The 21,452-nt window shown below is 38.9% G+C and overlaps 2 protein-coding genes, 1 long non-coding RNA gene and 1 pseudogene across 3 annotated transcripts; 2 read left to right on the forward strand and 2 right to left on the reverse strand.

Annotated features, from left to right (window-relative positions):
• LOC137725096 (TMV resistance protein N-like) lies at positions 1–6,148 on the forward strand. Its single transcript, XM_088695058.1, has 7 exons — positions 1–209; positions 1,143–1,241; positions 2,028–2,563; positions 2,661–3,765; positions 3,868–4,149; positions 4,218–5,312; positions 5,400–6,148. The coding sequence occupies exons 3-7, from the start codon at positions 2,049–2,051 to the stop codon at positions 5,979–5,981; spliced, it is 3,579 nt and encodes a 1,192-aa protein (XP_088551184.1). The 5' UTR covers positions 1–209; positions 1,143–1,241; positions 2,028–2,048; the 3' UTR covers positions 5,982–6,148.
• Positions 6,149–6,365: 217 nt separating this feature from the next.
• On the reverse strand, positions 6,366–7,579 carry LOC148697199 (uncharacterized). The gene is made up of 2 exons (XR_015963182.1): positions 7,476–7,579; positions 6,366–7,412 (listed from the first exon to the last, which is right to left on the reverse strand). It is a non-coding gene; the product is annotated as an uncharacterized LOC148697199 (long non-coding RNA).
• A 1,515-nt stretch (positions 7,580–9,094) lies between these two features.
• LOC137726657 (protein MITOFERRINLIKE 1, chloroplastic) lies at positions 9,095–10,470 on the reverse strand. Its single transcript, XM_068465596.2, has one exon. The coding sequence runs from the start codon at positions 10,360–10,362 to the stop codon at positions 9,211–9,213; it is 1,152 nt and encodes a 383-aa protein (XP_068321697.2). The 5' UTR covers positions 10,363–10,470; the 3' UTR covers positions 9,095–9,210.
• A 10,135-nt stretch (positions 10,471–20,605) lies between these two features.
• LOC148697200 (TMV resistance protein N-like) overlaps positions 20,606–21,452 on the forward strand; it is a 7,918-nt pseudogene continuing 7,071 nt past the window's right edge.

Genomic DNA, 21,452 nt, shown 5'->3' on the forward strand with positions numbered 1-21,452 from the left:
AGAGAGGTCCGTCTAAGCAGCAAGAAGAGGGGTCGGAGGCTAGTTGGCGAGTATCCGACCCAAACCCGGATCATCTTCACATCTTCTCTGTACTCAATCCAAGCAGCAAATTCCCTCCCACTTGTCAAATCAATTCCTCTTGAAACAACATCAACACAAGTAACAGACAACTAATTTTTTGCATTATGAGTTCGTACAGGTTTTACTTCGTAAGTATGCTTACATTTTTTAATGGTTTTTTTAACCGCCTAATTATAGACAACGATTTGTTTTAATTTTATCTGCCTATAGTTGGAAATGGCTCCACCTTTTCACGGATTCAATAACATAGGCAGATCCGCATCATTGAGGAAATGGGTTGTATAGTGTCTGCAGGGGTCAATGGCGACACGGCTGCTAACACTTCGACTTGTTGATTTTAAGCAGTTTGTTTTAGAACTTGTTATTATATATAGGGGCCAAGTTGCCTCATCTTGAGTATGCAGCAGTTACAAGCTGATGAAATTAATGTGCAGAGCTTAAGATTGTTGTTGAATATTCTGTTTGTTAATTAAAAAATTGGTTCTTTTCCCACATGTGAGCTAAGTAGTAGAACTTAGGATAACTACCCAATTTTTAATGGTGATTTCAAATTGATCTCAACCCATTAAAGCATTCCTAATAGCTACCTAATGTTTCGAAAATTGGATGTATATTAGATCGCTAACGTTAAGTAATGGCGTAGACAAATATTGAAGTGTTTTTTACCTCTCATGTCATCTAGGCTTTGGATCTCAAAATCAACTCCTTTGAGCAACACAAATTCAGGTTTTAACTTAGTTGAAATGGGTCGATTTAAGTATTTAGAGCTCCAAAGACAACGATAGCTTCAGTATTTGTCCACGCTATCACTTAATGTTGGTGACGACATCATTTAACATTGGTGGTCTAATGGATGTCTAATTTTAAAATTTTAAGTAGTTATTTGGAATGTTTTGAAAGGTTGAGACTAATTTATAATGAATGTTAAAGGTTAAGCAGATATCCGCACTTAACTCCATGTCATTGTTCAAAGATCAAAACACACACAAAATATTATTAAATCACACTTAAGGTATAAATCTTTGATTTATTTGTGCGTGATTCATGGCTGCTGACCGCAGAAAATATAGCCGAGTCCTTGGAACACGAAGCTTGTATCACAATTGACTAGCTCCCACCACATGCAACATGGTAATTGCTGGAACTTCACGTGACAGCAGGTATGAACAATTTATTTTATATCCTGACCCATTTTTAATATAATTCTAAGAGTAAAATTTAAAATCGAGAACAAGCGACAAATTAGTTTCGTCCATGTTTCTCTTAAAGACAATGAAAGCTTTTTTGTATGTTAAATTGGAACAGGGAGATATCTTGAATTCGGGACGCAGGAGTTAAATAGGAAAAGAGAGAGATCTTCCTTGCAATTTTGTTACTATTAGTCAAGTCTCCTTTCACGTAATGGTGGGTCACATACAAGGCTGTTGTGGGAATGTTGAATGAAATTAACCCATGTATCTTAAATTAACATACCTATAGTTAGTGTAGTAGGATATTTTATGTCAAATATGTAATCCTGCTAGCATAAATTTAAGGTAGCTCTCCCGGTTTTAAATTTCTGGTTTCGCCTTTGCTTTCACGCTGTATTGGTGGTCAAGTTTTGTCTTTTCACTCTGGTCTTTTGCCGGTTTCAGCTCTTTCTTGGTTATTTCCTCGTTACTTTAAGGTGGAAATTGTTTTGGCACCACATGCAACTGTTAATATATTTATCCAGATTTAATAAACTTGGGCAAATCAAGATTCGAGATCTAAGCAGTGAGGTGAGAGACAAATAATTAAAATTGGTGCAATTTTAAACAGATGCTCTAAGCAGTGAGGTCAGAGACAATCAATCATGAAATATTTAATCTTTTATTTACTTGCGCACTTTGACATAAACGAAAACAAGAAAAAACCTCTCTTCGTAGTCTGCTATAATTTCACTTTGCTTCATTAAATTCTTGCAGATCGTGTGGAGTCACTTTTCAATGGCGTTGAGCACCCACAGGGCCTCTGCACCTCTTCTTTCATCTGAATCACCTCCTCGATGGAAGTACGATGTATTTTTGAGCTTCAGGGGTGCAGACACCCGCAAGGGTTTTGTCTCCCATTTATACCACGAATTGCAACGACATGGGATTACAACTTTCTTTGATGATCGAGAGCTTGAAGGAGGAGCAAGTATTCCTCTGGGGCTCCCATGTGCGATTAAAGAATCACATACGGCAATCGTTGTTCTCTCGCCAAACTATGCTTCTTCCAAATGGTGCTTGGACGAACTTACAAATATTGTTCAATGCATGAAAGCCACCAACTCAATTCTCCCAGTCTTTTATGATGTGAACCCCTCTGACATAGGAAATCAAAGGGGGTCCTTTGCCGAAGCCTTTGCTGAGCATGACAAAAAGTTCATTAGTACTGAAGACAAAACGAAGGTGACCCAGTGGAAAGCTGATCTAAAACTAGTGTCCAAACTTTTTGGGTGGCATTTGAGGAACTTTAAGTAAGCATGCATGAACGACTTCCCCATGTCTTATTTAAGTCATACTTGATTGCTTCTTATAATCCCTGTTTGGTTGTTCTACTTTTCTTCCTTCCAGGTGTGAAAGAGAGCTGATTGAAGACATCGTTAAATGTGTGTGGAGGAAAGTGCAAGCTCCATTCACGATATCAGATTGCTCACGCAGGTTAGTCGGAACTGACTCTGCACTTGAGCAACTGAGTTTGCTATTAGCTCATGATGCAAATGAGGTTCGCTTTATTGGGGTAACAGGGATGGGTGGGATAGGCAAGACAACCCTTGCTAAGCTAACTTTTGACAACCTTTTCCATCATTTTGAAGTTCACTGTTTTCTTGCCAATGTTAGAGAGGTTTGTGCAAGAGATCATACTCTAGTTGGTCTTCAAAAGAAACTTCTTTTCCCGATCTTAAGGGAAAAGATTGCAGAAATTTGGGATGAAGGGTGCGGAAGCATTTTCACTAAGAAGTGCTTGTGCAATAAGAAGGTTCTTCTTGTACTTGATGACGTGGATCAATTAAACCAACTAGAAGTATTGGCTGGAAATCGAGGTTGGTTTGGTATGGGAAGTAGAATTATTATTACAACTAGGAATGAACGTTTGCTAGTCCAACATGGTATATCAACATTATATAAGATGCAGGGATTGAATTATGTTGAAGCTCTTGAGCTCTTTAGTCTCAATGCCTTCAGAAAAGAACAACCCGAGGAAGATTTTTGGGAACTCTCTAAGCATTTCCTAAAATATGCCAAAGGCCTTCCATTAGCTCTTAAAACGTTGGGTTCTTTTTTGTACACGAGAGGTCAAGATTCATGGATGAGTGAGTTGGATAATCTTCATAAAATTACTAAGCCAACAGTTTTCAATTCACTCAAAATCAGTTATGACGGACTAGAGGCGATGGAGAAGAGAATTTTTCTCGATGTTGCATGTTTCCACAAAGGGAAGTGCATCACGGATGTAATACGAATACTAGACAGTTCTTTTGGAATTTCTAGTTGTATTATGATATATATGCTAATTGAGAGATCCCTCATAGACAAGGATTACGAAAACAAGATAGGGATGCATGATTTGATACAGGAAATGGCATGGACAATTGTTGGTCAAGAGTCTGAAGATCCTGGTCTACGCAGTAGGTTGTGGCTTCCCAATGACATTTTTCATGTTTTCATGAGTAATACGGTAAGGATGTCTGTAAAATTACCAAGTTCATACAAATATATGATTTTCTTTAGTATAATATTAGACTTAATGAATTAATTTTCCCTTGTTCTTAATGGTTAGGGGACGAGAGCAATTGAAGCCATATCCTTACGCTTGCCCCAGCCCAAAATTGAAGTACGCCAGTGGAATTGTGAAACCTTCTCTAAGATGCATGGACTAAGGTTTTTGGAATTCGATAATTTTATCATTTCATCATGCCCCAAGTTTCTTCCATGTTCCTTGAGAGTTATGCATTGGAGTTGGTATCCGTCCAAATTTCTTCCAACAAGCTTTCACCCGTGTTTTCTTACTGAGCTTAAGATGCCTAGTAGCAAAATCGTTCGGCTTTGGGAGGGAAAAAAGGTAAGAATAGTACTATAGAATAAATGTTATTTTATAGAATTTTTTCTAACTTTATCAGTGCTGTGCAGGATTTGCCCAACTTGAAATATATTGATCTTACCTTCTCCTATAAATTGATGAGCACCCCGGATTTCAGTGGTCTTCTAAATCTTGAGAAGTTGTATCTTTGGGGTTGTAAGAATTTAGTTGAGATACACCCGTCTATTGCAGTCCTTAAGAGACTTAAAGTTTTGTGTCTTCATGGCTGCGAAAGCATTAAGAGACTCCCAAGTAAGGTAGAAATTGATTCTCTTGAATCCTTCGATCTTTCTTACTGCTCAAATGTGAAAAAGATTCCAGATTTTGGGGAGCGGATGAAGAATTTGTCCCAACTTTATGTAGGTGGGACTGTAATTGAGACAATACCTTCATCAATTGAACATTTGGTAGGCCTTACTGAATTAGACCTAAGGAGTTGCAAAAATCTCTTGAATCTTCCAAGTTCGATTTGTAATTTGAAGTCTCTTAGATGTCTCAATGTGACTAGATGCTCAAAACTTGACCGATTCCCAGGGGACATGGAGTACTTAAAGACAATTTATTTAGGAATCACTATGAGAGAGCCACTTGTTGGTATGAAAAATCTCGAATATCTAGAAGTTGAAGGAGCAGAATCGAATGCTAGATCAAGGGAAGGGTGGGGCCTTCTTCGCTTATTAGGATTTGGAAAGAGTCGTCCTGATCTTCCTTGTTGGGGTTTGGTGTTGTCTTCTCTAAGTGGTTTATGCTCTTTGATAGAATTGGACCTAAGAGATTGTAATCTCTGTGAGGGAGATATCCCCAATGATATTGGCTGCTTGTCCGCTTTGAAAAAATTGTACATCAGTGGAAACAATTTCGTCAGCCTTCCCGAAAGCATTAGAGGCCTTTCTAAGCTTCAGTTTCTTAGGTTGGAGAGGTGCAAAAGCCTTCTAGTATTGCCACATCTTCCATCAAATATCAAATTACATATAGATGTAGACAACTGTACTTCCTTAAAAAGGTTGTGTGATCCATCCAAGTTGAGCAGTTGTTTCGCCAATTTGTATGATTTTACTTTCAGTTCTGTGAATTGCATTACATTGGTTCAAGATGAAGGCTGGATTAATACAATCATTTCAAGGATTCTTAAATTTGCCGCTGAGGTACTCTCTCTCTCTCTCTCTCTCTATGTATATATGTATATATATTTATCTATCTCTATCTCTCTAAACATTATACGTATGTTACAGGGACCCTATCCAAGTTATGACAAAAAGTTCACACAGATTGTAAGCCCTGGAAGTGAAATTCCAGAGTGGTTCAGCAATCAAAGTGTGGGGCATTCAGTAAATGTGGAGCTACCACCACCATCAAGCAACAACTGGTTGGGGATTGCGTTTTGTGTTGTTTTTGAAGATCCTATACAAAACTTGGCAAATCCAGCTGCCCTTATTTGTCCTTATACTCTTCGCCAATATGATGAATTCCAGATCGGAGTTTTACCCTGTTTTCCCAATGTCACGAGTCGGCGCTGTAAAATAGGGAGTCTTGTGTCGGAACACCTGTGGGTATTTTATTTGCCTTCCAAACTGTGTCAAGCTGAGCAGATTTCATTCACAACGTTTTATGATTATGAACGCAAACCAGGCTTAAATGTAGTGAAGAAGTGTGGGGCCCGTTTGATGTACGAGCAAGATTTGGAAGAGCTCACTCGAGCACTAAAAATTTTGAAGCGAACACATGAATATTGTGACGAGGTGGCTCCAAGTGGACATGAAAGTGGTAGCTTTGACCACATAGAACAAATCCACAAAAGGCAGAAGGCAAGCTAATTGTTAGAAAGTCATCATCTATATCCCAGTTGCACCTGCATAATAGCAAACGTTCAGTTCATTTTTCTGGGCTTCTTTCAATCTCTACATTCTTCTTGATTGGCCATGCGGGCACCATAAATTTATGAATGTAAGACTATCGATTTATCTCATACTTGTTAATGATCTCCCTGTCTCATGTGCTCGTCTTAAATATCTTGTTTGCTTTGCCCTCTTAGTGAAAAGAATCAATGTCATGAGCTTAAACAACAATCTGTGGTGTGCAAAATGAAAATATGTCTGAAGATTAATAGTTACTATCGGTAAGTTAACTTCCTAAGGCCCTTTCCACAAACCAAACAAACCCATAAATCGTTATACATTATGTTAGAGAATCTGAGAACATGTCAAATTGTCAATCCTATTTAGGTTCTGTAGAAGGGCCATGAATACCCTGCTCTTGATGACTGTATATATATCCTAAAAAAGGAGTACAATGATTTCATGTTTCAAAGTCATACATAACATGTTAGGAGAAATAATACCGTTCTCCGTATTCTTCATGAGTACATGAAAAATGTCTTTCCGAAGGAACAACCGACTCCACCGACCAAGCTCATCATACGAATCTTGATGAACAATTTCCCATGCCATTTCTTGTATTAAATCATGCATATTTACATTGCTAGATTTGATTCCAATGAGAGATTTCTCGACGGGAACATCCATCACAATACGACCACAATATCCACAGCTGTTTAATATTTAAATTACTCGATTCTGGTATATCCCCTTGCGGAAACATGCAACGTCAAGAAAAACTCTCTTTTGCAAAGCATCTAATCCATCATAACTTATTTTTAAAGTATAAAAAGTTGTTCTTAGGAATTTTCTTTGGACTATCCAACGCACCATTCTACGCACCTTGGTCTCTTATATACAGAATAGACCCCAAAGTTTTGAGAGCTAGTGGAAGGCCTCCTGCATACCTGATTAAACACAGACTAGACAATGCCCAATAATCTTCTTCAGGCTGATCATTTCTAAAGGCTTTCCAACTAAAAAGTTGAAGAGCATTTTTCCGCAAAACCCCATGAGCTCGTATGGTTTCTCAACATCATGTTCTACCAACAAACGTTGATCTCTAGCTGTAATGATGATTCGGCTCCCCCAAACCAAACCAACCTTTCTTTCCGGCCAATGTTTGTAGTTGGTTTAATTGATCTACATCATCTTTGTCATTGTTGTTCTACTATAAACGTCCCAAACTTGTGTAAACTTTTCCTTGTAGGCTGTGGAAAGAAGCTGTTTTTGTAGACGGGGGAGACCATGTGTTGCACAAAACCTCCCTCACATTACCAAGAAAGCTGCTAACTTCACAATTATGGGATATTCTCTCATAAACTAGTCTAGCAATGGTTGTCTTGCCGATCCCACCCATCGACCATGTACCTATAAAGTGAACATCATTAGCCTCGGTATCTAAAAGCAAATCCAGTTGCTCGAGTGTCATACCAATTCCAATTAGCGTCTCTGTTTGACATAACCATGTGAATCTAGGATACGCTTTGTTCCACACAGCCTCAACGATTTCTTTGATAAGTTCTGTTTCATACATAAGAGAAGGAAAAAGGAAATTAAAAATCATCGGACTCTATAATAATATGCGTAAATGTACATAACAAGGTAGTTGTGTCGTGTTATTGAGAAACAAACATCATTATGCTTACCTATCCTTCGAAGTCCACCCAGCGATATCACCCACTTTTGTTAAAGCAGCTCTCCAGTGTTGCACCTTTGCTAAGTCTTCTCTGAAGTTTTTTTCGTGCTTGTTGAAGGCCTCTGAAAAAGTCCCCATTTGGTTTCGAACATTGGAGGGATCCACATCATAAAATATTGGCAAAATTGCATTCCTAGCTTCCATGCATTCAACAATTTTTTAAAGTTCATCCAAGCACCAGGCGGATGAAGCATAATTTGCATAGAGAACAATGATGGCCAACCTTGATTCTTCTATTGCGCGAAAGAGATCTGGAGAAATTTTTACCTCTTTCAAGCTCTAGGTTGTCTCCGAAAGTTTTAATTGCTTTAGTTTTCAATTTGTCATATAAATGATCTGTAAAATTCTTGCGGGTATATTCACCCCTAAAGCTCAAGAACACATCGTATGTCCATGGATCATCTGAGGAAGCAGGTGCGGAAGCTCTGCTCAACGCCATTGCAAAGTGATCCTGAGCAATCCGCTTCAAAGACTGATCATTACCATCGAATCATTTCTACACTGGTTCATAGAACAAAAGCTTCAAGACCAAAATAAATAAATAAATAAGAAAGGAAAAGAAAGGGCGTTGCATCACCTATTTCCTTTACCACTAAGCTAGTCTGAAACATTACATGATATGCAATCTGCTCAAGACAATCAATTAGTACACAAAAAGATGATAAATGACACTAAAACGAAAAGAATCATACCCTGACGGAGTTTTTTGGAACAGAAACAATGGAGAGAGAGAGAGATCAGATGCAGGGGAAACCTAAGAAGAACAGAGGAAGGGGTGATGCTCTTTGACTTTCATGAGAAAGAGTGTTGGAGCAGGAACCGCATCTACCCTCTCTGCTTTAGCTCTGAAGACGCTCTCAACAAGCGCCTTTCCTGTGACTTTTGCTTTACAAAAAATGAAAATTTAATTTTGGTTTCCAGATGGGGGCACTTGATTTTTTAAAAGTTCTTAAGCTATGTTACCTGGATGGTTTTGTTTTTATAATTATTAAGTACTAGTAACTTGTTTGGATGGCTAATCAGCTTAGATAATGAAAAGTGCGAATGCCAGGCTTTTGGAAATTCCTCCTGGCAGAGGATCTGCCATTCTCGATCCCAGACCCCGTCTTCTGTACATACATGGTGGGATTGTACAGAGGCGAAGACAGCTTGCACATTGTCTTTTATGCGGTGGGATGAAGATCTGACATTCATATCATCACTGAGATTTCATAATACATTGTTACTTATCTAGCCTTCAATTCAATATGTTGCTGTCTAGCAGCACTCAACAAACTTATTCTACACCAACCAAAACCTTCATTATTTTGGCAAGGAAGGAAACATATATATGATTACTGATATCGTATCGAAATTGAACAAAGGAACACGAAAATTTGCATTAAGAATCTAATGTTAAAACGAAACAAAAATTGAAACCAAAAAAAGGATAAAGAGGAGAAGATTTCACCACATGGATACATGAAATCATCAGGTGGAAGCAAAACCAACATCGACACCCGACTCTTGTATTTGCTGCAACTCCTTCCTCCTAATATACTGATTCAGAATGGCAAGCCTGGCAGTCTCGAAAGCAAAGTAACCCAAAGCCGAAAAGCAAGCACTGTGAAGAACTCTAGGCCCCACTCCTCTAGTGAACCCCACCCACCCTTCCTCCATTATAATCTGCTTCACCGTCCCCGAAACTCCACCCTGCGCAGCACCCGTCATCAGCCTCGTCTTCACCACATCCAGCGGCGTCGTAATGGAGGCCGAAATTGCACCGGCCAACGCCCCGGACACCACGCTCTGTATCGGCTCCAAATTGGCCTGCTTCGTCTTGCTCAGAACCGCCGATTTCAGGTACTCGAACGAAGAATAGCTCAACACACCCGCAGGCAAGTTCCTCAGCAATGTCGCAGAATACCCTGCGTACAGACCCAGAACGCCGTCGTTTTCTAGGATCTTCAGCAGCACCTGCCACGACCTCCCCTTGGCCCCGGCCTGCATCCGCTGCGTGATGAGCTCCTTGGGCACCATTATCGCGGAGGACACTATGTTGCCCATGGCTCCGGCCGTGGGAGGGATGAGGACGGGAGGGTAGTTGGGTAATTTGGAGAGGACCGACTTACCCAGTTCGCAGGTGCCGAAGTAGACAGCGGAGGAGGCGCTGGAGCCGACGATGACGGCGGAGATGCCGCTGTAAAACCCGGAAATGCCCTTGGTCTGGAATGTCTTGAGGACTGCATCGAAGGTGTTTGCGTAAATATCTGAGGCGCCTTTGGTCTGGAGCTTGGTTTTGATGGTGTCCAGAGGGTGGAGGCAGAAGTAGGTGAAGGCCCCGGCGATACCACCGCCGCCTGCGCCGATGAGGGCACGCTCGAAGACCGTGAGGTTCTTGAGCAGGACTTGTGTCTTGGGGCGGTTACTGGGTCGGGTAATGGAGGCCCAATTGGGGGTGGAGGAGGTGGAGGCAAAGAAAGGGATGTGGTTTTGGGTAGGGGTGAGGGTGAGGGTGAGGGTAGTTTGGGAATTTGGAGTGATGAAATGGGTGAAGAGGTTTTGGAAGTCATTGGGAGACTCAAGGTGGTGGTTTTGATTGGGTGCGGGGAGGCCCAGAGAGGCTGAGAGTCTGCCCTCCATGGCTGGCTTGCTCAGTTGAGGCGGAGGTGAGCTTTTATTATCTACACCGACCAGCAAGAGGAGTGAGCGCCATGGAAAATGACAGAGTGGGAAGTCGGTTTGGATGAACAAGTTAAGTCGGCAGGGATATTTGGAAAACTAACCAAAATTAGAACCACAGAATTTTAGGAAAACTAATAAAAAATGTGTGAAAATTTTGAGTATTAACCATAAGAATAAAATGAAGAGTAAAATAAATAGTATTGTAATTGATTTTTTAGTGTAAAACTATGTTTTTTCGTTAAAATGTAAAATAGCAAAAACTTTTCGAGAATTTTAGCCAATTATTATGTTTTAGATAATTCTAACCATATTTTGACATAAAAGTACTTAAACACCCTTAACTAAAATTTTTTAAAGCTAGCAACTTCTGTCGATGAAGAATCACCTAGAATGCCACGACCACCGTCAGAACCTCAACCATCAAGTACATCGCCGCCACCACCACCACCACTGTCATCCCACTCACTAATCAATTAAACCCAATCGAAGCCACCCCACCACCATCTATAACCAATTAAACCACTATCACCATCCAAATCAATAAGGAAGGAGAAAAGCCGGTTTAATTATGAGGTTTCACATAGAAAGAAAATCTCGAAGAGTTATATGGATTTTTCATTAGATAGGTTTCTTCTGGTTTTTTTTTTTTTTTTTGTCAAAGGGAAAGATCTATCTGGTGAGCACTGGAGTCTGGAGTACGGAACATCTCGACTTCAAAGGAGCTTCTAAGGAGGTAGTGCATGGGAATGAATTGGCGTTGGACTGAGCTGTGGGTGCTGGATAAAGTGCTACTGCAGGTAGTCGGAGTCGTGTGTCCTGTCATGAAGTAACTATGTAATAATAAATAATGCAACACCATGTGTCATTTATCCGGCTTGAGGCTTGTCTCAGCGCATGCGAGGAAAGGGTGGATTACAAGTTTTACAAATTGTTGTAGTGGTTGTTTAAGCTGGGTGGGCGTTAGTGCTTAGAGAAAAAAAATTGAAAGGAATTCTCCGAGAAGAGGGCTAATAAAAGGACATTGTAATTATATTGGTTAATAAAGGGTATTGTAGTGTATTTACATGTCAAATTTTGGTTAGAATTATGAATAATTATTTGGTTAAAATTCTATACATGATCCAAATTTGGGCTATTTTTCCAAGTTTCCCAGTCGGTAGGTACCTGTATCTTGATTCCTGAATGTGGAAATGAGAATTACAACTCACTTGCATTTTAGACTAAACCCAAATTACGTTATCTGATTTTCTTTCTAGATTTTTCAGAAACCATACAATAAATTATGCTAAATCATCTTAAACTATCAGGAGGAGATTCGAACTTGAGTACGGAAAACTAGAGCACATTATGCTAACTTGATTATGCAAATTTCTTTCAAAATTTGTTATGGACCAATATGTTCGTTTTTCGTCTTCTTAGATAAGGGTGGACGATGATCGGTTTGATTCAATTTGGCACATAAAATACAACAGGACCAACCAGCTAGCATTCAATGGTTGGATTTGGTTCGTTTTGACTAATACCACAATTGAAACCAAACCAAACCAAACCATTGTTAATCGGTTTAATTTAGTCAGTTTAAGACTATTCAACACATAAATAAAAAATGTACAACATTTTCAAGAGTTTTAACCTTCTAAACATCCATACATCTCATGCATTCCAATTCGATTGAAAGATTAAGTTTTTCGGATAAAGTACATCGAGTCAAATAAATTAAGTTTCAATTAAATAAAATCTCATGCTAACAAATGATTTATTAATTACAACCTCACATAAATGTATGATAAGACCTCTAAATCACCTATAATAAGTTGACATGTGTAAAATAAATAAATAAAAATTAAAATATACATGATCGGTTCGGTTTGGTTTAGATCGATTTCAAAAGTATTAAAACCAAAGCAAACCAAAAATAAATTGGTTCAATTGATTTTTAAATTGCTTGACGTTTTTCTTGGTCATAACCAAACCAAGCTGACCGGTATGGATCAGTTAGTTTGATGCCCACCCCTATTCTTGGGCCATACTTTTAATCTTGTGGTGTGACTTAGACTACACTATTATATTTGTGATCTTGTTCATATAAGTTATACTCTCGAAGTTTAGCTGGTTGTGTTACTTGATGGCTTGTGTCGCTTTAGCACATGTACAATCTTTCATGTAGAGGTGTCACTTTGGTAGTACGTATAGTTGGGCCACTGAGCATGGCACGAACACTACACCGAGTTGATCAGAGAAATCTTCAAATTAATGTGGAGGAAGTGGAAGCTATATTCACGCTGTTAAATTCCTCACTAGAGTTAGTTGGAACTTCATTGCTTTTTTGACAACGCTAGGGAACCAACACAGGTAGTTAAATCTTCCTTCATAAACAAAACAATCGAAAGCCGCGTTGACATTTCTTCCCCATTCTGCAAAGAACCACATTATTTAAACAGTCACCCAAGTTTTATTAACAAGACCAGGTGCATCAGGTTAGGAATAAAAAAGCCTACAGTGTTGTAGTGAACCCTAGTCTAACAGAAAACCCTAATCACAAGCATACATAAAAGGAACTAGTTTGATACTTGTCAAAGACATTGTTGCAACTCAAGAATTTCTTCTACCCACTAGAACACTTTATTGCTGTTGCAACTCAACTTATAAACCTTCAGAAATCCTTAGTTTGTTTCAGTAGAAATGTGAAACGACTGGACCAGGATACACTAAGCAGTCTTCTGGGTGTGGTACGGGTGGACCGGCATGAAAAATATCTAGGATTTCCTACTTTGGTGGGCTGAAATAAGAAAGCTTGTTTCAACCATATACATGAGAGGCTTTGGAAACGCCTCCAGGGCTGGAAGAGGCGTATGTTGAGTGCAGCAGGCAATGAGATCTTAATTAAGGTAGTGGGGTAGGCTATACCCATATATGCCATGCAATGTTTCTTCCTACCTAAGTACTTATGTGATGACCTAAGTAAGATGGTAGCCAACTTCTGGTGGAATTGGAGCTAATGATTCCAGAAAGATTCACTGTATGTTGTGGGAAAAATTATGTTTACCAAAAAATAAGGGTGGCTTGGGTTTCAGGAATATGCACGCTTTTAATTTGGGTCTCCTAGCAAAGCAGGGCTGCGGACTCGTTAATGATTTGTCATCGCTAGTGGCCCAAACTTTGAAGGCTAAGTATTTCCCCGCTGTATCCTTTTTTGAGGCAAAGGTGAAATCCAACGCTTTGCCCTGTTGTAGAAGTATCTGTGCCGCGAGAACGGTGATTGAGATGGGCTCTCGTTGGCAGATTGGAACGGGTGAATTTGCCAAAATTTGGGATAACCATTGGATACCGTACCCTTCGCAGTTCAACGTTTTCTCACCCAAACCTTCTCACTACGGGCTAGTGTTTGTCAATCAGTTTATTTGTCCTGAATCACATCCATGGAAGGTTTCTTTAATCAGATCCCTCTTTACTGATGTTGAGTTTAATGCCATTGTATCCATGAAACTGAGCTTGCAGCGTCCAACTGATAAGCTCATCTGGCACTATGACAAAGAGGTCGATCACGGTGAAAAGTGTATATCATGTGGCATGTGGAATTCTAAGGGATCCATTGCTTATTGGACCATCCACTGGGACCAATTCATATGCTGGGTTATGGAAGAAGATTTGGGCAGCAAAAGTCCCCCCCTTCCTAAAAAGATTATTCCAGAATAAATGGGCAATAGTTAGGAGAGGTGCACCAACGGCGAGCAGAAGCAAGGTTATTAGATACCTCAGGAAAGCCCGCCCAGTTGTATTGGCTGCAAGCGGAACGTAGGCGCTTTAGGTGTGTGTTGACCATGCGCTCTCGCGTCATGTAATGTCGTGATTGAGTTCGTTATTCATATTATATATGACTGGAAAAAAGTTTTGGGGTTTCGGGTACTCAAAAAAAAAGGCTCTACTCTACCCAGCTTTTATCCCGTAGTTGAAGCAAAGGCAAAAATCCTCAGAACGAAGAACGACGCGGGCTGCTGGTGGGGCTGTGCCCATTCTCCCTTCTCTTCCGCTTTACAACCAGAATAAGGAACCTTAGAATTGGAATTGATGGCGGAGCGTAGATGGCAAGCAGTTATATGGATACGGTGCTTGAAGTATCAACCGTCTGAACCTTATTAAGCGTCATGTCGCTATTGACTCACATTGTGTGCTGTGCAAAGGTATGGTGGAATCCACTCTTCATTTAATGAGGGATTGTTACTATGCTTCTTGTGCTTGGCTATCTACATGCATTGGGAAACCTCCAACCGGAAACACTGGAAACTCTATGAAGGATTGGGCTCTCTACCTTGCATCACATCTGGGTCTATCTCGATTTGAGCTTTGTCTTATGGTCTGGTGGGCATTATGGGGGGCCCAAAATGAGATGTTCTGGAATGATAAGTGTGAGGGACCTGATTTGGTTGTTGCTCGAGCTCTTAGCTGGTGGCAGTTGGCTAAGCTTAGGGGTTTACAAAATTTTATCCTTAAGTCTGATTCACTCCAGATCACATCAGCATTAAATTCGATCTTCCTTGACATGTCTTTTATTGGGCATATCGTCGAAGATTCGAAAGCTATGTTGACCGAGATCATTGGAGCTTCTATTGCCCATGCTTGTTGGCAACGAAACGAGGCTGCTCACCATCTTGCACGCTCTGCTCTCTCATCCTCATGTGATCGTGCTTGGTTCGAGGAGCCACCGGACATTATTCTTGATGTCTTGCTATCTGAAGGCAGTAACTAGTGGTTTTTGTACTGGTTTCTTTTTTCCAGCCTTTTAATTTGGTTGGGTCTCACTGCTGGTGTTAATTCCCAGCTCTTGTACTGGTTTCCATGGACTTTGTCCTCTTGAAATATATACCGCAGCTTTCCAAAAAAAAAAAAAAAAAGCAAAGGCAGCCAACTTTCAAGAATCAAACACTCATGCATAATTATGAAAGAGAATTTACAAAAGTATTACAATCCTTCATGCACAATCTTTCTTTAACATTCATTTAAGCATGCACGATAGATACACAAAACGATAACAAAGATGTCAAATGGTATGAATCAATTAGACCATGACCGGATCGATACTAAACATTAGTTCTCGTTACCTTCAAACTCTTTAAAAAGGCTAACATGTAACCATCCAATGAAACCGTATGCAAGAGCAAAATATTAAACATGTATTCATTATAGAAGGAAAATTTAATACATATGCCTTCATCAGATTTTGCCAAGTGAAACAGTGCAAGGGGTTTCGCCTACAGACTGTAAGGAACGGGATGATGCAAAAATGAAACAGTGCAAGACCAAGGATCACAATGGTCATATTCTTTTCATAGAGGAGGACCATTATATTTATCCCAATACATATCGTTACTTGCAGATACAGAATTGAAGCCTAAAAATGCCCTCATCGCTATGCTGTCAATTTAGCACCATGTGATGTGAAGCAAGAGGAGAAGGTTGGGATAATTTGATTGCAGAGAGAACGGGAAACGTGGGATATACATTAAACCAGACTGTTCGGAGGAAAATTCACAAAAAACTTCAGTTCGCTTTCAACTCGATTATGACAACACAAAGAACAACTCCCACAATATTTTAGAACTCAATTTATGTCGAAGAAGTTAATGAGTGTGAAGCTCAAAAATTTCCTATACTTATTCTCCCACATGGGCAAAGCACTCATTAATTTATTGTTTCACCAAAATTATGCATGAAAATTGCTTAAAATTTTAAACACCATAGATTAGAAGTCCAAAACAAGAGTGAGTCCCAATTACTTCAGGATTTTACTATAATTAAATTTATTATTTTGACTGATCCTAAAGTGAAGAGACATACAAGCATGAAACTCACCATGTGTAGCTTAACATTGATTAACCTTTATGGGTCCAAAATATGTGCATCAACGTAACTCATGAAGAGAAATATAAAAAGAAAAAAAGAAAAATATACCACAACCAAAACATGTAACACCTTTGGAGTAAATCAATTTTCCTTATAGGCATTTTTATTGTTTATGCATCCTATTACTACTTCAGAATAGATCAAGTTTCAACTTAAATCATGTCATTGGACTAGAACATAAAGTTGTGTTAGTGATATGTCCACGATCTTTGTGTTGCTGCTTACATTAAAGATAGTTGGTGGGATCTAAACAAATTAAGGAATGATCTTCCCTAAGAGTTGGTCCAAATAATAGCTAGTCACCCTGTTGGTGCTTTGTGTGTTGGGATGGATAAGCAAATATGGAGACAAAGTTCGAATGGTCAATTCAATGTCAAAACAGCTTATGAGCTCCTTTTCTATAGAGATGAATGACCTGATTCTCCATGGTATTTTTATATGGAAATTGAAGTGCCATCCAAAAATTAAGATCTTTCTTGGTTAATTACCATAGGCTCTTAACAAATCAGCGAAATGCCAAGAGAAACTCGACTCTCGATTCCTTTTGTACTTTATGCTCTTGGCCTTCAGAGACTATTCTTCATATACTTAGGACTACTCAAGAGCAAGGAGTATTTGGGAATTAATGGGAATGCCTCGACATGTATGGTTGTCCTTTAACCTTGATGTTGAAGCCTGCCTACTAGCTAATTTGAAATCGAAGGCAGTATGGTGTAAACAAATTGGTTGGGGTAGTATATTTATTTTCACGTGCTGGTATATATGGAAATGGAGGAATAAAGAATTTTTTTAAGATAACTTTGTTATGCCGCATCTCCAAAAAATATTATTGTTAAGGCTGTGAACGAGTGGGTTGAAGCCTCTTATACTGTATGCATTAGTGGTCCTACAGTGCAGCTGTCTCTAGATTGGGGCACGACTCTTGAAGGGAAGGTTAAGCTTAATGTTGATGGCTCTCGGCTCAACAGTTCTGGAAATATAGGTGCTGGAGGAGTATTACAAGAAAATAATTGTGATTGGTTGGGTTCGGTCAACTTGGGTGAAGGGCAAGTGGTTGATGCTGAAATTTGGGGGCCTTATTTTGGAGTACAACTTGCAATAAACAAAAGTATTTCAAGCTTTTGAGGGGAGACATATTCAACTTGCAATAAATAAATTGCATTTTTCCAATTTTTATCTTGAGTTCTGTGGGAATAATGGCCGGCCTTACCACACATCCTGCCACCCAAGATGTTATGTTTGCAAGGATTTTCTCCCATGGAATTCAGTCGCTTGTATTTGTGAGTTCGGGATTAATCTTCACCCTCCGGGGCGACAAATATACTACCCGTTTGATGAGTGTGATGGAACTCGTAAGTGGTGTTGCTGGAAAATGCAGCCAAGACCAAGAGACACAACTTATCTTTGATCCCAGTGGGAGATTTTGTCAGGAGTGCCTTACTAATAACCAGCTCGCAGCTATGATTTTTCAGACCTACTACAATTCTTAGAGTAAAACTTAAATTTTAAGTTTCAAATTTATCCCAACTTGCTACAACCCTTGCGGCAAAACTCAAAACTCATTTCTGGGCCAAATTTAGCCTAGAATTCCCCATAGGTTAGTTGAGTTGTCCCATCATATATGTATATTTATAAATTCATTGAATTCAACGGTTAAAATCTAATTGAATGAAATCCAACGATAAAAAAAAATATAACGGTCCAAATTTAAATCCAAAGCTAAAGTAATTAAAATTTTTCCATCTACAACTGCTCCATCTGCAACTGCGCCGTCGTCTCGATCTTCTTTGTCTACAACTGCTCCGTCGTCTCCTTCGTCTCTGTCCGCAAATCCTAGTGAGTGGTGAGCTTTCGTTTTCACTTTGTTAATGGTAAAACTGTGAAACCCATCTCTGATTCCCCAAGCACATCACAAAACCCATCTCTAAAACTGAAACTAAAAGCTTAATCTAATTATAAAGCTTTTTGTTTTTCAAGTTGAAACTAATATTATTATATCCATACCACTACTCATAATAATATATTATAATACCCATACCGCTACCCTATAGTCCATTCTAATCTGATGAAGTTTGTTACTTTTCTGTTTTTACTTTTTGTATTATTATAATATTATTGCATTTTACATATTATATATATATACATATTTTATTTTTTTTTTAATTACTGTATCCTTGACGTATCGTGTTCTTGTTTTTAAAAATTTAACGTATGTTCGTGTCGTATCTCTCTATTCGTGTTCGTGTCTATGCATCGTAGCAGAGAATCAAACACGCATGAACTCCTCGAATTGGTTAGAGAGGTCCGTCTAAGCAGCAAGAAGAGGGGTCGGAGGCTAGTTGGCGAGTATCCGACCCAAACCCGGATCATCTTCACATCTTCTCTGTACTCAATCCAAGCAGCAATTTCCCTCCCACTTGTCAAATCAATTCCTCTTGAAACAACATCAACACAAGCAACAGACAACTAATTTTTTGCATTATGAGTTCGTACAGGTTTTACTTTGTAAGTATGCTTACATTTTTTAATGGTTTTTTTAACCGCCTAATTATAGACAACGATTTGTTTTAATTTTATCTGCCTATAGTTGGAAATGGCTCCACCTTTTCACGGATTCCATAACATAGGCAGATCCGCATCATTGAGGAAATGGGTTGTATAGTGTCTGCAGGGGTCAATGGCGACACGGCTGCTAACACTTCGACTTGTTGATTTTAAGCAGTTTGTTTTAGAACTTGTTATTATATATAGGGGCCAAGTTGCCTCATCTTGAGTATGCAGCAGTTACAAGCTGATGAAATTAATGGGCAGAGCTTAAGATTTTTGTTGAATATTCTGTTTGTTAATTAGAAAATTGGTTCTTTTCCCACATGTGAGCTAAGTAGTAGAATTTAGGATAACTACCCAATTTTTAATGGTGATTTAAAATTGATCTCAACCCATTAAAACATTCCTAATAGCTACCTAATGTTTTGAAAATTGGATGTATATTAGATCGCTAACGTTAAGTAATGGCGTAGACAAATATTGAAGTGTTTTTTACCTCTCATGTCATCTAGGCTTTGGATCTCAAAATCAACTCCTTTGAGCAACACAAATTCAGGTTTTAACTTAGTTGAAACGGGTCGATTTAAGTATTTAGAGCTCCAAAGACAACGATAGCTTCAGTATTTGTCCACGTTATCACTTAATGTTGGTGACGACATCATTTAACATTAGTGGTCTAATGGATGTTTAATTTTAAAATTTGAAGTAGTTATTTAGAATGTTTTGAAAGGTTGAGACTAATTTATAATGAATGTTAAAGGTTAAGCAGATATCCGCACTTAACTCCATGTCATTGTTCAAAGATCAAAACACACACAAAATATTATTAAATCACACTTAAGGTATAAATCTTTGATTTATTTGTGCGTGATTCATGGCTGCTGACCGCAGAAAATATAGCCGAGTCCTTGGAACACGAAGCTTGTATCACAATTGACTAGCTCCCACCACATGCAACATGGTAATCGCTGGGAACTTCACGTGACAGCAGGTATGAACAATTTATTTTATATCCTGACCCATTTTTAATATAATTCTAAGAGTAAAATTTAAAATCGAGAACAAGCGACAAATTAGTTTCGTCCATGTTTCTCTTAAAGACAATGAAAGCTTTTTTGTATGTTAAATTGGAACAGAGAGATATCTTGAATTCGGGACGCAGGAGTTAAATAGGAAAAGAGAGAGATCTTCCTTGCAATTTTGTTACTATTAGTCAAGTCTCCTTTCACGTAATGGTGGGTCACATACAAGGCTGTTGTGGGAATGTTGAATGAAATTAACCCATGTATCTTAAATTAACATACCTATAGTTAGTGTAGTAAGATATTTTATGTCAAATATGTAATCCTGCTAGCATAAATTTAAGGTAGCTCTCCCGGTTTTAAATTTCTGGTTTCGCCTTTGCTTTCACGCTGTATTGGTGGTCAAGTTCTGTCTTTTCACTCTGGTCTTTTGCCGGTTTCAGCTCTTTCTTGGTTATTTCCTCGTTACTTTAAGGTGGAAATTGTTTTGGCACCACATGCAACTGTTAATATATTTATCCAGATTTAATAAACTTGGGCAAATCAAGATTCGAGATCTAAGCAGTGAGGTGAGAGACAAATAATTAAAATTGGTGCAATTTTAAACAGATGCTCTAAGCAGTGAGGTCAGAGACAATCAATCATGAAATATTTAATCTTTTATTTACTTGCGCACTTTGACATAAACGAAAACAAGATAAAACCTCTCTTCGTAGTCTGCTATAATTTCACTTTGCTTCATTAAATTCTTGCAGATCGTGTGGAGTCACTTTTCAATGGCGTTGAGCACCCACAGGGCCTCTGCACCTCTTCTTTCATCTGAATCACCTCCTCGATGGAAGTACGATGTATTTTTGAGCTTCAGGGGTGCAGACACCCGCAAGGGTTTTGTCTCCCATTTATACCACGAATTGCAACGACATGGGATTACAACTTTCTTTGATGATCGAGAGCTTGAAGGAGGAGCAAGTATTCCTCTGGGGCTTGTTGAATAAGAAGAGTATTCAAGATAACTCTAATGATCCCAAGAAGAAGAAAATAGAGCACTCTTAAAGAAAGCTCACAAAACAAACTAATTAGCAAAACTTTTCTTATTTAGTTCTAGGCTTTGTTTTTCCTTGGATGATTTACAATGCTTAGGGACTTGGGTATTTATAGCAAACCAAATGAAAGCTACACCACTTACTTAATTAAACTAAGATTTCCAACTACCACACAAAACACATTAATTGCACCTAATTATGTTGTCTTCCACACAACCTTACCTAACTTTGCAATTGTAAGCAATTACATCATCAAACTAGATATGTACTTGGACTTTAGATTGGGTTGTGGATTACTTATGGTTTTGGGCTTGACATTGATTCTCAACACTCCCCCTCAATGTCAGCTCCCATTCTTTGCACTGTGCTGAGTAAACAGCGAAAAATTTCGAGCTTGCCTGTACTCAAACTTTTTTTGTGAACAAGTCCGCAACTTGATCATTCGTCTTCACCTGTCTCATCTCAATCTTTTCTTGCAGAACCTTTTCTCTGATAAAGTGGTAATGTACCTCCACATGCTTAGTTCTTGCATGAA

This window comes from Pyrus communis, chromosome 5, assembly GCF_041283825.1.
Source record: "Pyrus communis isolate YQ-2024b chromosome 5, ASM4128382v1, whole genome shotgun sequence".
NCBI classification, from domain to species: Eukaryota; Viridiplantae; Streptophyta; class Magnoliopsida; order Rosales; family Rosaceae; genus Pyrus; species Pyrus communis.

Bases quoted from the DNA above. Each gene is read 5' to 3' on its own strand.
- LOC137725096 (XM_088695058.1), top strand. From the start codon at position 2,049: ATGGCGTTGAGCACCCACAGGGCCTCTGCACCTCTTCTTTCATCTGAA. The intron at 2,564-2,660 runs GTAAGCATGCAT...TCTTCCTTCCAG, and splicing joins TGGCATTTGAGGAACTTTAA to GTGTGAAAGAGAGCTGATTG. The intron at 3,766-3,867 runs GTAAGGATGTCT...CTTAATGGTTAG, and splicing joins ATGTTTTCATGAGTAATACG to GGGACGAGAGCAATTGAAGC.
- LOC137726657 (XM_068465596.2), bottom strand. From the start codon at position 10,362: ATGGAGGGCAGACTCTCAGCCTCTCTGGGCCTCCCCGCACCCAATCAA.